This window comes from Alosa sapidissima, chromosome 11 (assembly GCF_018492685.1).
Source record: "Alosa sapidissima isolate fAloSap1 chromosome 11, fAloSap1.pri, whole genome shotgun sequence".
NCBI classification, from domain to species: domain Eukaryota; kingdom Metazoa; phylum Chordata; class Actinopteri; order Clupeiformes; family Clupeidae; genus Alosa; species Alosa sapidissima.
In genome coordinates, this window is record NC_055967.1 from 19,844,724 (window position 1) to 19,862,236 (window position 17,513).

Consider the following 17,513-nt stretch of genomic DNA (forward strand, 5'->3'; position numbering starts at 1 on the left):
TTTATTTGTCGTCTTCCCTTTGCGAGGGGCGCGGTTTGTATTGTTTTGTGTCTGTAGAAGATGGAACTAATGCAATAACAAATCTCAGAAGACTTCTCCAGCATAATTCCCTAAAATCCATGTTCACAATCCAAACATTTTCAATAATGTGGACGACCCAGACTGATAAATAAAACTTCAACAATGCGCTTTTGATCCAAGCTGTAATAATGATTCCCATTTATGATTTGAGGTACATATTGAAAAGCAGGCCTAACTAAATTTATTGGAGAACACCTCTCTTGTAGTCCCTTCATTTTATCACTCCTGTATTTTCACGGCGCTTTCCTTGCCTGGGTGGTTTATTGAAAATATGAAATAAGATTGCCAGAAAAAATAATTTTATGGAAAGGATGCTTGTGCTTGCAGTGAGGTAAGTTATCAATAAAGCATGCTGATGATGCACTGTGGTGCTGATGGACTTGTAGCGCCATCTAGTGACAGACGGGACTTTGTGATGGAACTGTGTTCTCATGTTTTCTCAGGTTTGTGATTGGAAATGTAGAAATACCTGTAAAACCTACAATTCTTACTGAAAAAAAATGTGTTATATACTGCTCTTTAATATAAATGATATATTTTCACAGAAAGGTCATCAGGTCAATTACTTCTACATCATGGTTCTCATGATCACAAGATAGAGGACAAAAAGGTATTTCATCTATTTTTATGGGTCAAGAATTTAGTGCTATGCTTTATTAAAAATATATATGCTTTAGAGGTATAAATCCAAGTAATTAATGTTGGAAGGAGGTGAACTGGTTCAACCATTTTATACACAATAAATGTATGCAGTTTGTGATGTCTCAGTTTCACAAAAAGAACCGATTATTTAACCAGAACCATTTTATTTAAAAAGAAATTTCATAATTTTTTCAACACAAGTCAGAAACATCTGAACATCATCTTACAGAACAAACAAAATATACAAAAATATGTCAGAGGAACAAACTGTAAACAAACAAACAAACGAACAAAAAATCTTCCAGATTAAGATTGCTCGTTCCGGCTACAATGTCCTCAACAGCAATCCATTGGAGGTCAGAACGGGGGGTAGAGGGCAATGGAACGTTGGACAGATCCTTAATGTCGAGGCATGGGGGCGCGTTGAGGAGGGGGCCCTGGGGGGTCAAACACACAAAGTTAGTTCAGAGCAAAGCAGTAGCCTATACTACAAAATAAGATCAGATCAGTGATACACTGAGACTGAGGGCCTGTCCACACGGAGACGCTTTTTAGGTTAAACGCAGAGGTTTTGCTTCGTCTTGGCCGAGCGTCCAAACGAATCCTGTGAAGCAGGAGGGGTGTTCAAAACAGCAGGGTCTTAAGTTTGTGCCAATTGCCTTGTTTGCATATAGCATTTTGTGCTTTGCATATTTTGTAGGCTTGAAAGTGAGCATTTTTGTTGTGCTTCATCAACTTATTAATGCATCTATTACTATGAGCATGGCATTCACACTTTTCATAGACTTGGATCACATTTTTCAATTCACATTTTAATGCCATGACATTTTCTCATAGTAAATGGTGTGCTGAGAGAGAAAAACACTTGGGAAACACTGCCTTACATAATTAAGGTAAGATGAGAAAGGAAAAAAAAAACTTTATTGCCCAGTAAATTGACATAGAATGGACAACAGCTAGGCTCACTGCGGTGAAAGTGGATTGGGACAGCTCCAAATATTTTCACAATTCAACATATAGACCCTTTCAACAATAAAAACAAAAACAATGCTTGAACGTTCTATTTGGGCCCCAATCTACTTCCTCTGCATTAAGATAACATATGGAATGTTAAAAAGGAAGTCTTGTGGGGCCAACTATGATGCTGATAATGGAACTCTCTTGAAAGGGTCCATATGATGGGATATAAATAAATCAGTTAAATTGTTCCACTAGCGTTTAACTAGCATTGAGCTATCATCTGGAGTGACGCTCTGATTGATGATGGATTGAAGGATTCGTCACAGGGGACTGACCGTGAAATAAACAAATCACAGATGCGTAGTCTCTTCAATAGCTCATTGAATTGATCAAATCAATGTCAAATGAACCTGGACCTAATAGGACCTTATGCTGGCACACGTGGGTGCTCAGCATTCTCTGTGGGTGAACACCATTCTCAACAAATATTCATGTGCTTAATGTGCAGAGTTCAGCTACTCTTGCGGTGCAGCTAGGTGCACAGAGAAGGGAAAGATAACCCCCCCCCCCGCCCCAGATACACACATTCCCACACAAACACAGAAAGACAGACAACAAACAAACGCATACAAACACAGACACATAGCGCCACACAGAAACAGACATAGTCAGACGCGCGCACACAGACACGTGTGGTGAAAGCGGTCTTACCTGGGGAGGGCAGGAGACCTGCGCCTGGCGGGTGGTGAGTGATGAGGGAGGGCGGTGGGGCGCGAGGGCCGTGAGGTCCGGGCCCGTTCTGGGGCTGGGGCCCTCGACTCATGGGGGCTCCTCTGGGGGGGTGTGGGCCGTGGTGGCCCATGCGTGGGGGTGGGAAGCCCCGGGGACCGCGAGGACCAGGAGGCCGGTGGAGGGGCGCTGGAACACTGTCCATGGACAGGAGGGGAGGCGGCTTGCTTTTGGGGTACGTTCCTGACAAACACAAGAGAGACACAAGACGTTAAAAAGTGTCTCGGAGCGAACGCACACCTAGACAAATTCAAAGCACACGATGCAATGCCGAATGTCTGTTGAGTCCTGTTGGGTTGTTTTTGAGGGCAGAAAAAAGGCGCACTACGCAAACAGCAATGACTGGACACCATCAACTAGCCCGTGGGCTACATTTCGCTGCTAGCATAACATGCAGAAGTGGGTGCAGATCAGAACAAAACGAACAAAGCACTGCTGGCTCACCATTTTCCACAGCACTCAGTAATTGCGGTGTGCAATATATCTACTTCTAATCAAGCTGTTTGATAAGTTAACCTATAACCATGCATAACAAGTTGCAAATGACACAATCAGCATTATCAGCTTTGGGTCTTTTTGTTGTGGAAAGATAAAAGACGCTGAGGAGAAATAAAAGGTGAAACTATTAGACAGACAGTCATCCAGAGGAAAAACACTAACTACCAACTACTGTATCTCCATACGGGAATATGTGATGCTTTCGCTGTGTTTCTTGCAATATGTAGGCAAGCCAAACAGCCAATAGAGCAATTATTTTCTCGACGGCTGTCGCTATCACCTTAAACTAATCGATGATTCCGGACCTCCGTCACTGTAAACTAGTTGATGGAGGTCCGTCAGTGTTGGTGGAGCAGCGCGTACCGCACAGACAGGAGCTACAGCTGCTCATCGACCGTCCAGATGTTAGCAGACGGTCTGACTGTCAGCTTGGTCTGTGGTCCCTTAAATAGGGCTGGTCCATTACAGCAAATATCTTGATCATAATCACTTTGGTCAATATCCTGATTATTCAAACCGATTACTCAAGCACTATCAATTTCTAAACTTTAAAAATGTGCAAAGGGGTGCGCTGGATTTATATTTCAACACAAAAACACTGTTGCAAAACAGAATGTGGCAAAACAATATCACTTGTTGATTTCAAAATAAAATGAACCATGCACCATGAAACATGGCGATTTTAATAGAGGTGATTTTATATTTACACCATTTCACATTATCCCCATTTCAATTTACATATGACAATTTTATAAAAAATCTCCAGGCCTGAAAATGGAAAGTGTTAAAAGTGGACGTTTTCAGATTTCAATATTAGTGAGAATCCTGGACCCTGTTGAATCATGGAACTGTGTGGTTAAGAAACATCATAGAAGTGGTCAGTCTCTTCCAGCTAAATCCTTGTAAGGCGTGCATTCTATCCCAGCTGACCTGAGATCTTGTTGAAAAGTACGGTCACAAATATGTGATTAGAATGTTAGCGAACCGAGAGTTCCGCACTATGATGCAACAATTACCCTCAGAAATGTTTCCCATAGAGTCTAGACTGTATGGACCCTTTCAAGAGATTGTTGAAAGGGTCCCTTTCAACAATAAAAACAAAAACAACTATTAGAACTATTAGTAAAACCACGGTTTCTGGGGTAAAGCCTTGGGCTTTTTCTATTTCCATGATTGAGGCTGGACCAGGGACGCGGCCCAGACGGCCTCAGGTCAGCCCTGGAGCAGGACAGAATTGGGGCTGAACCGAGGACTTTTGGAATGGAATACCACGCAACAATAAAACTGGAAAAATGTAAAAACAAACCGGTAGCATTTAGATTAGATACGATTTGATTTGATTAGATTACATTAGAATCAACTTTATGGTCATTATGCAGAGTACAAGTACAAAGACAACGAAATGCAGTTTGCGCCTAACCAGAAGTGCAAAAAAGTAGAAAAGCGCAATGTGATATACAAAGTATAGACAGTTGATGCATAGACAGGACAAGATATATAGTGCAGTGTGAGCAGTAGTATACAGTTGGCTTACAGAAGGCCGTTTAAAGTAATATCAATTAAATGTAAATATGTTTGTTTAGGATTGCCTAGCAACTTAAGTGGCTTTGCTTATTTTGTTAAGAAAAACTATATACAGATATATAAAAACTTTGCAAAAGAATTAAGAATATAGCTTCTTACAATGTTATGATGTTTAAATGTCATAAATTTGACGTATGCTCGCGGTGTCGTTGCTAAGCACTGTTTAGAAGTTTCTAGCATAGTTAGCTAATGTCCCTGATTTTACAGCTCCTTATGGAAACAGAACACAGAGACCAACCAACGGTGTTTTAAACTGGGGAAAAGCCTTGGGCCAGCCCAAGTCCTTAAAGCAACACGAAAGCACTTTTCCTCTGTTGCATGCACGCTATTTGTTTATCCAGCACCGGCTTTGGAAATAACAATGTCAACAGACAAGGTAGAGTATGTTGCATGATTTTATGATGTATTGAAGTATGATGTATTGCGACATCAGAAGCAAGTCAAATTTGTAGTTTCTTATGTCTCATTCCATCAAACACGGTTATAGCCGACAGAGGGTCGCAAAGCGAATGCAGAAATGCCCTTCACCCTGTTACGAGTTGATGAACCACTGAAACGATTTTGGAAACATTATTTTAAGGTACAAAAAACTCCTTGGTGTTGCTTTAATGGAAAAGGACCATGAATCTATAGATCGTTGGCGTAAAATTCTAGAAGGAGCCAGGAAAATAATTCACTCGTCAACAGGTTAAGAACCGGCCCACCAAGCACACAGCGGAGCTGTGGTTCTCTCCCCGGAGTCGCGGCTGGCCAGGCTTACCTGGCAAAGACATGATGGAACCTGGGGCTTGCCCCCCCATACCTGAAGGGGGAGGGGGGTCCCGGTCGATCCCTCCCGGGGGGGCCCGCGATGGTCGGCGTGGGCAACAGGGGGGGAGGGGAGCCCATGCCTGTCGGCAGGCTGTTCCTGGAGGGTGCTGCTCCATCAGCCTCCTGAGCCGCAGCTGAGGCTAGGAACAAAACGTACCACCACCACCAGGGAAATACAACAGCAACTTAGCACCACTAATCACAAGCTTAAGGACATAATATAGGACATATTCATTATTTCAATTTTTGTACATTTATCAAACAGGTCCAATAATAAGAAAGGAGTGTAATAAAGTATGGAGAATTAGGGAAGACAATTCTAAGGGAAAAGAAAAAAAAAGAAGCACAGCATAAGATGGCATTCATTAGAAAACATCTCAGATTCCTTTAGAGCGGCCGTGTCAGACTCATATTAGGCAGCGGCCCGGATTTGCTGGTATGAGACCTTGTGGGGGTCGTCATTATAATTTTTCTGCATGGGTATCAGATTGTTGTTTGATGATATACTCCTTTACTATAACCACGTATGAGCAAACAAGTACAAATCATGTACTGTGGTCATATACTGTTCTTTCTCTCTTGACCTTCCATGTCAGTTTTTTCAGCATCCTCCTTCCTAAGGATGTTTGTATTGCTAGGTTTAATCAATTTATCATATTATATATATATATATATATATATATATATATATATATATATGTAGAGAGATATTGCTTATTACACATTGTTGAAGACAACTGGATGTGAATCTAATTTTTCTTGTATTTTCTTCTCTTCCTACCCAAAACATCTGGCCCACGGGCCTTATGTTTGACACCCATACTTTAGAAAAATCAAGAGTGTGTGCTGCCCTCTAGAGGTCAGCTGGCATCTTTACACTGAAACGACTCATTCAATAAAACTGCAGTGAGACTCTACATCATCCTTAAAAGGATTTGGTCATGTGACACACCAATGTGAATGACGTTACCTAGACTATCTGCCTGTCAAAACAGTTTTCACACAGTAGATTCTGGGCAAGAGTGGTGTAGAGTGCATGTGTGTTTGTCTGTGTCTGTGTGTGTGAGAGTGTGTTGATCTGTATGTAGAGAAGAGGATGAGTAAGCTACAGCTTCAGTCTACAAACGGCTGATGTGCTCCCTCCCCTGAGAAAGCCTATGACTTTGCTACGAAAGTAGCATTTTAAGCCTGAGAATAAGGACACATAGGTGTTAAAAGTTAAGAACCCGGGAGCAGCTGGTGACCCCTGACCTTGCAGGTGTTCCTGGCGGCTGTGCAGGAAGTGGCTAAGAGTGTCCAGCTCCTCTGGGTACAGGTGCACGCCCTCAGCCAGCAACAGGAGCAGGTGGCGCGTGGCGGCGGGCACCGCGTGGCGCTCCAGCTTGTCGCGCGCCAGGTAGTCGTCTGCCAGCTCGGCCGCGCGCACCGCCAGTTCGCCGGGATCGCGGACCGGCTTGCCGTCCCGCACGCGCCCGTACTCCACCATCACAAAGTCCAGGGCATGGTCCCGCGGCATGTTCCGGTGAACTGAGGGGATGGGGAAATGGAAGGATGTGGGAGATGTGGGGGGGGGGGGGGGGGGGGGGGGGGGATAGGGAGAGGTCAGGAGATACAGAGAGAGACGTTAAGGACGACGGAGACAGACAAGAGCAGGGTGCGCCATCGCGACAATCACACCTTAGAGACCTTACGCACACAGAAATGACGCCATCTCAGGTCTCCGTTTAGGACTGCTTGCCGTTTTCATTGCGCTCATTCGAGAGTGTGACTGCACGTGTATTTCATGTAGGCTATCTGACCAATGGCTGTTAAGAGTCGGTTATTGCTGTTGGTATGGTAGGCTACAGGCTGGGAATTCAGCGGCTCAATTCCACTATGTGACTGCTGAACATGGGGAAAGGTGTTTAAATGCTTGTCATGGGGTTTAAAATGGGTGCAGTTTGGCGTGGCAGGTGTGACGTAGTGACAAGGTCTTGTGATGTTTTTCTGGTGAGCTTCTTAATGGAAACATTTTAAAATGGTAGGGCATCAGTGGGGGCATCATTTAAGCTACATCAAAATAAGGACAGCAGCCCAAGTAGGTCAGAATCACGAGTATGCGTTTTTTTTACGGGGAAAGGACAGTTACGTCAACACTTTATTTTAAACACTTCCATGGTCAACTTTAGAATATGGACACGCTTAAGAGATTATCTGATTATATATTCTCCAATCATATAGTGACACCTCAGAAAGAGTCCTAGATTATAACACAACTACACAAGAAAATCTTACATATTAAGGGAAAGAGAGACGTGAATAGAATCATAATCTCTAAAAGATTCATTTTGTTGCTCTAGACTCATCTGAGGTATTACCATAGAGAGAGCTGAAAACTACTTGACTAGCCTTTGAATGTATATGGTTGCAATTGCAATATGTATGTTTGGCAGTAGTAACAGTGTAAACATTATGACTTGGAAAAAATGTTCTCAGAAACTGGCACGTTTTTAAACCTGTGAAAAAAACATTAGGTGAAGGCTGCAAAGACAGTGACTAACTTATATTTGCTATTACACTGAGAAATAAAATAGTGGTGGGCACAGATAAATCATTACTATTAGTTTAGCGGCTAACCGTATTTAATTATTAACAAACAGTTGGTTTTAACATTTGAGGTCAGAATTAAAAATGCTACATTTTGTGGCTTTAATTTATTGGCAGAAATGTCAACAACTGTAGAACAACTTCTGAAAATGTATGTGTATTATGCATTTGTGTATTTTGTTTTGTGTATTTTGTCAATTTTAGATGTCTGGTTGTAATTGGTGTTGTAATTTAAATGGTTTTTAAATGATGGGCTGCTAGGATGCGGTCTGATATGATACGAGTTAGAGGTTGTGACATTTTTCTTTCTGTCCTGACATTATGACTCATTACAAGTGATCAGCACAAATTGTCAAAGTATAGTCCAATCCTCTTTTATTGGATGCAAATTTGCACAGAGACTGGTTTCCCAGTCAAATTCCGCTTTTTTTTTTGACTGAACTAGTTTACTACCTCCACCAAGAAGTTTATGGAGTGTGCTTTGTCTTCCTGTAAGCAGGATTTTGCAAGAAAACCACCGATCTGATTTTCATGGAACTTGGTGGAAAGGTGTGTTTGGGCCAAGGAGTAAGCAGGACATTTTGGAGCAAGTTTAGCTTCACTTTTGTGATGCCCATTTTGGCTTGGCGGAGGCCTGTGTTCTCAATGTGCTCTTTTAGTTCTAATGCAAGTCCGACTGCATTTATTAACACTGATCAGAAAGATATAGTCCTGACAAATGTAAGTGTATGTGAAAACTCAATTCATCAAGTCCAAAATCAATCTTAAAAGTTTGCTTTAATTATTATTATTATACATAAGATACACTATAGACCTATTTTTCAAATATCACATGTTGCAATGCACATTGCTTTGAGCTTGCTCAAGATTATGTCAAAGTTGATCTTAAATTTGTATATCAGTCATTATAGAACAGGTTTTTTTAATGCCAGTTTAAATGTATTTAAATGTAATTTTTTTTCTGATCTTATTTTCTTGGCTGAGTTACTACATAGTAAAACATTTAGATAAAAAGGGACAAAGGAACTATAAAAAAAGGTTTGAAATGATTTTTTGTTTCACTTAATGGTACACATACAACAAGCACAAAGATGCTTGCCTCAATGGTCAGTGAGCTGTTTAAGAAATTGCACTATAAATTCAGTGACTTATTTCTAAAATTTGCCTTATGGTTATTATTTGCTTATTATAAGTTTAACTTATGCCAGACCCATCACGACAATGATGGCATATCAGTGCCCACCACTAAGTCTATTTTGACTGTCTTTTAACCACCAAATATACATGAAACAGTTTTAAACTGCCTTTGTTTAGTTGGCAGGGGATGTAGGGGTGGTGGAAGGGGGGCAAGGGACTTACTTTTGAGGGATTCTGAAAATATGATAACTGTGCACGAGGACAGAGTTACGTTAGTCTGCTCGACGAGAATACATAAAGGGGAGCCGTCGGAGCGGATGTCCTGCAGGGCCCGGGTGAGACCCGACTCCGCCTGGAGGCAAATCATTTCCACTGAGAGGCCACGCTCTTGCAAGCTCTGGCCTAGCGATTTCGCATAGTCCCTTTGAAAGAAGAAGAAGAAGAGCTGGTTATTGTCCTCTGCATAAGCCAGGCCAACGGCTGAGCAGACAGGTTGGGGGGCTTGTTTTATAGACAGAGAGAAGAGAGAGATAGAGATAGAGAGAGAGGATGAGAAAGAAGAGAGAGATAGAGATAGATAGACAGATATAGAGAGAGATAGATATATAGATAGATAGAGAAAGATAGAGAGATAGAGAGAGAGAGAGAGAGAGATAGATAGAGAGATAGATAGATAGATAGAGAAAGATAGAGAGAAAATGGACTTTAAAAGCTGGTTTCTTAGACAGGGAGAAAGTGTAGTTCTGTGAGAATTGCACAAAATCTCTTTTGCAAACTTGAAATAAAGTATATGACTTATTCCGTGTCCAAAAAGCCAAAACAAGAAAATAACACTACACTTCCCATCTAATAAACAAAGTTATTAACCACATTTATATTAGAAAACAGTTAATGCTGTGTGTTCTGTGGAACAATTTTAAATGTTGTGCATGACTTCATGGCAGATGTTAAACCTCATGACATTCATAAACCTCATGATATTTAAGGCAATTACACCAATACATCTAAAAGTTATAGATATTAGTGAAATCACTTAAATCTCTAAATTAAGTACACCTTCATCTCATACAAAACAATTCAATTTTCAACAATGATAATAAAAAAACACTACAAATTATATTTATGTTTTGTTTTTTTTGCTTCTATTGAGGCACTGTGTGTAAAACTGTTAATCTCATCTCAGACTAAACAATGATCAGTACACTTATAACTGAGAGATTTTGAACAATGTTATTTTATCTAATCCAGCTCATTTCCATGCTGGCATCATTGTTTGGAAGAGATGTACCGGTATTCATTAATTATGGGTCAGGGGAGAAAAAGTAAAGGTGACTGTTTGATGTATTCATTTTCTTTCTGCAGTGATCTACTGGACTGTGTGTAATGTAATACATTTGCAAAGTAATTCTTTTGGTTTTAGTTACAACATACTGTTTCCAAGACGGTTAAATGTGTGAGAATTTAGATTCAGCAAATAAATCACCACTGGGAACATTGGCAAGAAAAGGTTTGAATAGATGCATTTGATATGTTAAGCTAACGGTGCTCTTGACTGAACAAAGGACCTCAGCAGAGAGAGGTTTTTTTTTACAGTGAAGACTTTTTGCGAGCTAAAGGTTTTTTGAAGACAGTTACAATTTTTCTGGGAGTGAATTCAGTGAGGTTAGGGACGTGGAAAATAATATATATATCTTGTATATATGAATGTTTTTGTTGTTTGAATGCATTTGCCTGAAAGTAGGGTTTTTTTTGTCCAGTTACTTATTGATTAATGATTTTTGATGTGCCTTGGGTGCATTTTTCAGTCAAACCTCCTTGACAATTAACTGTTTGGGAATCAACAGTGGGGGAAAAAGACTGCAATAACTTTCTTTTGATGCAGAGGAACCTGGACCTGGGAAAGGACAATGGTAAATACACAGTGCAAATACTTTGAAGTTATTTTTGTTAGCATTTAGAAATGTTCAGTCATCCTCAGTCCTAAAAATGGTCATACAAAAAGTAACACAAACACATCCTCACGAAACACACACACAAAGCCAGTCATCTCCTTAATATGTTATTCGCCTTATTCACGCAGCGGCCACTGTCAACCAAAACGAAGCTACAGGGCACACGAACCATAGTGTTCTATGCATTCGCCAGTAGGTGGCAAAAACACATTAAAGATATAGGCTGTGTCTCAAACCGCCGACTTGCACACTTCAAATGCTTAGTTTAAGTATATAATGCAGATATTGGGACAATACTAACCATCGAAAAGTGGACACTACAGCGCTCAGTGCACATCTGCAGTGTACTGAGCGAAGTATGCGGTTTGTGAGACAGCCATAGCCAGTGTACCCCCTTAGCCTCCTTCTGGTTTACACAATGGCCGCCGCGCGAATAACGTGAATGATGTATATGGTGTAGCCATCTACTCAATATCATTAAGCTCCATCCCCTCCCGCTGCAGCACCTTGCAGACAGGCTACTCACGGGTTCTGTGTGTTCACGGCCAGCACCACACAGTCGGCAGACCTCTTGCCACTGCCACCTTCCAGGACCTTGTAAAACCACCTGTAGAGGGCATGGCGCTTCTCCCCAGGATGGTATCTCTTAGGTGAGGGAGCTGTGAGACCAAAGAGCAAAGGCAACATTTTATACAAACCTGCTGCATCAAAATAACCTCACTTGTGACTTGTGAAATAGCAGAATGACTTTCTTAAAAAATGCTCTGCCTTTTGAAAAAAACTTTTATATTTGATAAAATTCCTTTATGTTTAGATAAAGCCTGGCAGACACTAATCTTTCTCAGTCTTGAGCAAAACTCAGAAATCCAACCCTATTGGTCCGTAACTTTAACGTTGATTGTTACATCTTCTAATCATCATGAGTCTGCTAAAACGAACACATCGGATGTGAATTCGACCCGATTCTAAAGTTTGTCTAGTCTGACTGAATTGGGACTCGCTTAATTGGGACTAGTGTCAACATGGCTTAAATCCTCAGGGTGATGTCAGCAGCAATGTGCAAAAAATGTTGATAAATGTCTCACCACTCTGTGCATGTTGTTCATAGCCCTCATAATCAGGATCTGCAGAGTAGTCAGCCTCTTGATTCACCTCGTCATACCTTGGCTCAAAGCTGGCACACAAATGAACAGTAAGCATCAGTCTATTAGTCTACTAGTACAATGTGGACTGACAAGTCTGAACATGAATAAATAATGCCAACAATATAGACAGAGGATACCATTACCAGTATTCAAGTCTCTCCAAATCTCAACAGAAAACATTCATTCCGTAGCTTTTATCCACAATACCTATAGATTATAAGGACTAGGACAATCATATTGGGATGCCTGCGATTACACCCACAGGAACGACATCCAATTTTAACAGGTATTCGGATAGAGTTGGTCCCCCCTTTGCAGCCATATCATTCAGAAGAGTAATTGTGAAGTCAGCGATCTATTTAATATTCGGTCAGTATTACTGGTAATGTTTGTAAAGATGTAAGATAGGCTACCCGAAATGTGCTTATTAAAGCCCACAGCATAGCCTGTAATTCCATTGAAGCGTGTTGAGTCCTAATAATAATAGCGGCTTATTGTTACGTGGTAGCAAATCATGTTATCAAAGAAATAGACGTAATGTAGGAATGCACACAGATATATTGCAACAGGTAATGGTGTAGACCTATCTGACGAAGACCTGAGTTGGAACGTCGTACTTATACACTGGGAGCAAAGAAGACTATCTTGACCTTTTTCCCTTTGCAACTGTCAAAGAAAGAAAGAAAGAAAACCCATAAACACGGGAAGCCCTAGGGTAGCCTACATCAGATGGCCTAAAAATTAGGCCCCTCTGCATAGCATTCAGTGATTTGCATGCAGTAATTTCAACACTGACCTTGATCTAGCAAAGATGGAGCAAATTTAAAGGTACTTTATTGCCAAAACGCAACAAAATTTAAATTAACTATAACAAACAATAAAGGACTTAATCACACAAAAACTATTTTACTGACTATAAAAAATAATAATTATGTAGGAAGTTTAGAACCCAGAATTGACCTGCACACTACAAAAGTGCACCAAATTCAACACAAATGACTCAATACACTTGGAGGTCTACGTCCTTTCTTTTCCAAGTTTAGGATTTCGCCGTGGTATCGTTTCAGTATAAAGTATCGAGATCGAGATAAATCGATATTTATGGCAGGTATTTTATCGAAGTCATAATTTTGGTATAAGTATATATACTCTTTTGATCCCGTAAGGGAAATTTGGTCTCTGCATTTATCCCAATCTGTGAATTAGTGAAACACACTGCACACAGTGAACACACAGTAAAGTGAAGCACACACTAATCCTGGCGCAGTGAGCTGCCTGCAACAACAGCGGTGCTCGGGGAGCAGTGAGGGGTCAGGTGCCTTGCTCAAGGGCACTTCAGCCGTGGCCTACTAGTCGGGGATCGAACAGACAACCCTCCGCTTACAAGTCCGAAGTGCTAACCAGTAGGCCACGGCTGCCCCTTCTTTTTTTTTTTTAAATTGGTATCGTGACAACACTAATTGAAGGTACTGTGGGTGTAATGGAAGGTGTCCTAATATTTTTGTCCTTATAGTCTATACTGTTTACTATGACCTATGATGTTGGTGCTGTTAGCCCCTTGTTTCTATCAGTTCTGCCCAGGAACACATTACCCTTCTCTTTCTTTCGGTTCCTCTCCTCTGTCCTCTCTGAGTGGATATGGTGCCCGTCTATAGGACCGGGGTACTGCACCTACTTTGCTGCAGAAGACAACACAAACCAATGGGGTCATAGGATTACACTCTAGCTATAATTATACCTCCACTAAACTGCCCAACTACTTGGCAAGCCACCTTAACATGCAAAGGTGTGCACTTGAGTAGCCTACTTGAGCTCAGAGAGACAGAAGCTGTGGTGTAAAACATTTGTTTAGAAAGGCAAAGGTCAGCTTTGCCCACATTCCCTAGCAAATCATACATGTCTGTTCTTCGATAGTCATAAAATGGAAACTACAAAGCTCGGCATGTTAGCTGGCATTAGTTTTCCCCCACGGGAATGTAACGTAACGTTGACGTTAGAACATCAACAAGCAACTATCATCGTAGGTTTATACTACTGTTGTTTGCCATAATGAAAGCTTTGACGTTAGAAAAACACGAACCAATAAACACTGGACTACTTACACAACCTGATGGTACAAACGAAATGTAATCAGTTGAAATAGATGAGACGTTATTTGCTTGTTAACTGCTCAATACAGTTACCATAACATTACTCTATGGATAGTTAGCTTGGTAACGTTAGGCTACCTTTACCGTACAGGTTAACGTTATCTTCTTCGAATTATTGATGGGTAGACCGAATGAAACATCTTTATACACTAACGTTAGCTATACTACCAACAAGATCAAACATTACAAAGTTAACAGTAATGCCAACGTTTAACGTTACAATTATGATAAATCAGGGAGTGTAACGTTAGTATGGCTAGTATCGACAGAGGGATATCATTAGCCTGCTAGCTGCTACTCACCCGCCATTGGGGCTTGGTGGAGGTCGCCTTCCACCCGCCACCTTTGCCCACGACGCCATTGTTAGACAATGTACTCTTCAGTTCACGATGATTTCCTAGACATGGACAACTTAAATGTAATGTAGAACCTTGTATTCGATACTCGAGAATATATGAAAGCCTATTTATATATCGTGTGTGCTAACCACAGAATATGCTAAGATAGCTAAAAAAAAACGAGCCAGCAAGCTAACCACAGCTCAGCTTCAAGCGAACAACCTATGGCTGATTTGATGCGCCCTTCAAATTAATGTTTGGAACACACAGTTAAATTGTTATACTATCGAGTGAGAGACGCTATTACATCTTATTTTGGGGGTAGCATTCACTGTCATGATCAATAATAAAGTTAGCTAGCTTGTTACTCTCAGACAGCTAACTTAGCTAAACGTTACCACAGGGGCAAGAATTCAACAGTGTTGCAACTCAAGATAACAATTTTCATTGCAACAGTGCGTGAAATATTCCACAATAGCGAGAGGTTTTGGGGTAATCACCGCTTACCTATAATATTCCAAAACAAGATGCAATTATTGTTAACTGTAAACACAGCCAACTTTGTACCGCTCGTACAAAAAAATGGTGGTCTTCTTCTCTTGTGACTATTTATTTCTAGATGGTTAACGTTGGTGCATCTCAAAGGGACACTGCCATCTTACGTTTGGGAGAATAACTTCACCTTGTGGAAAAACCCAAACCTGAGGCAAATTCTGTACATTTCTCAAAAAGGTAGGCATTTCACAGATACAAAAGAGGCCCATGACCTTAAAAAAACTTGTCTTGTAGTTTCCCCCACTTAAATATATTCCATGACGGTGGGCTGTTGCTTTAGACTACTCTTCAAACAATACGGCTTCCTCTACCTATCCATCTTCCTAATCTGACTACCATGCCCACACAGGGCATCTATCTACACAAATTTCACAACATTTTGGGTGTTTTATTCAACTATATTGTACATCTGTCGTGTTCCTGGTCAAAAATGACTGGGCATTAGAAATTAATGGGTATAAAATTAAGTCCAGGCACTGGCACATACCTATTGAGCTATTGATTTCTAGCCTAACGAGCCAGACCCACATTAAAATGTAGGGTCTGGGCACTCACCGTTCGCAGTGCTCAGTCCGAGGGGCGGGATAATAGATTGTCTTTCAAATTCCCTTTGCACGCAATAGGACAGCGCTATGAGTCCCATGCGTTTTCCTACCAGCGGACCTAGTTGACGTCCAAACTTTTGCCAACTTAAAAAAAGCTTAACTCATGTCACACTGTTCGCCAACAGCAACATCCATCTTCTTTGTTTCAAGTAGCAGGGAATTCAAGCCAAACCGTTGCAACTCTGCCATCAATCATTATGTTAAACCCGCCTAACGACTCTATACACGATTTGATTGGCCAGATAGAAGTTTAATTTTTCGAGCTCACAAGCCAACGGAGAGTTGCTAGACTAGCTCTGGCAGCAAATGCCGCTAGGGTGCGTCTAGATTTCTAGGCTAATTGATTCCCCCACTGAGCTATGAACTCAGGTCAATGAGGCCTGCAGGCCATACATAGCAAATGGAGGTTCTAAATGTGCAATATTCCAAAGATTTTAAATTGAAGGTCTAGCACAACATTATATATATATATATATATATATATATATATATATATATATATATATATATATATATATATATGACTATGGATTTATAACAATGATTATATAATAGTAATGCAGTGGCTTTGACTGAACACCTACAGTAACATGAAACAAACACAAAAGGGTTAACCCTCCTGTTGTGTTCGCGGTCAAATGTGAACGATGTTGACAATTCTTTTCTCTCAAAAATATTGTGAACTTATTCTGACCATCATGAGGCTCCTTGACTTTGTTAATACAGGGCATCTGAACACACAAAACACATTTTGATAATTGTTATAACAATTTTTTATTTAACTTTAGAACATGTGTATTTCCGGTCAAAAATGACCGGCCATTAGAAATGATTGGGTGAGAAAATGGTTATAAAATTGAGTCCAGGCACATACTTATTGATCAGATGGACTGCTTCTGTACATTAAAACACACACACAAACACACCCTCTCTCCCCCTCTTTGCTTCTATGCCAGCCCCCACTGGAACCTTTCCCCTATAGAATCTTCCCCTTTCTGACTTGCATCAGCTCAGGTCAGTCAGGGCCTGCAGGCCATAAATAGCAAATGGAAATACAAAACTGGTTAAATCCAATAAAACACAAATTGATACAAAGGTCTATCACAACATTACATGATAATATGTGTGTAACTATGGATTTATAACAGTTTGTAATGCAGCGGTCATTTTTGACCGGAAACACAAAACTAGTAGCCTAGAAATCTAGACGCGTCCTAGTGGCAGCAAATATAATTTGCAGCCAGGGTAATCTAGCAACTCTCTGTTGGCTTGCGAGCTGGAAAAATGAAACTTTGATCAGGCCAATCATATCGTGTATAGAGTCAGCGACGGTTCGGCGTGAATTCCCTGCTACTTGCAACAAAAAAGATGGATGCTGCTGCTGGCGAACAGCAGTCTTTGAATTGCGACTTAAGTTAAACTTTTTTTTTTAATTGCCAAAAGTTTGATCAACTAGCCAACTAGCTCCACTGGAGTAGCTATCCTATTGCGTGCAGAGGAAATTTGAAAGACAACCATTTATCCCGTCCCTCGGATTGAGCAGTGCCAATGGTAAATTCCCAGACATCTTGATGTGGGTCTGGCTCATCATGCTACAAAACTAGTAAACATAAAACAAACACAACAGGAGGGTTGAAAAGTAACAACATTTTTGTGAGGAAAAAACAACACAGTATTATTC

At 40.7% G+C, this 17,513-nt stretch overlaps 1 protein-coding gene across 4 annotated transcripts; it reads right to left on the reverse strand.

Annotated features, from left to right (window-relative positions):
• Positions 1–867: 867 nt before the first annotated feature.
• On the reverse strand, positions 868–15,334 carry si:ch211-216l23.2 (uncharacterized protein LOC565061 homolog). 4 transcript variants are annotated; one of them, XM_042110841.1, is made up of 10 exons: positions 15,180–15,334; positions 14,637–14,731; positions 13,777–13,863; positions 12,125–12,213; positions 11,566–11,698; positions 9,310–9,509; positions 6,616–6,891; positions 5,315–5,498; positions 2,395–2,655; positions 868–1,160 (listed from the first exon to the last, which is right to left on the reverse strand). In XM_042110841.1, exons 2-10 carry the CDS (start codon positions 14,693–14,695, stop codon positions 1,049–1,051), a joined length of 1,401 nt encoding a protein of 466 aa, XP_041966775.1. In that variant the 5' UTR covers positions 14,696–14,731; positions 15,180–15,334; the 3' UTR covers positions 868–1,048. The 4 variants fall into 4 exon arrangements, with proteins under 4 accessions (XP_041966775.1, XP_041966777.1, XP_041966773.1 ...); XM_042110843.1 differs by having other exon boundaries at positions 5,357–5,504; XM_042110839.1 differs by having other exon boundaries at positions 5,315–5,504.
• Between the last annotated feature and the right edge of the window lie 2,179 nt (positions 15,335–17,513).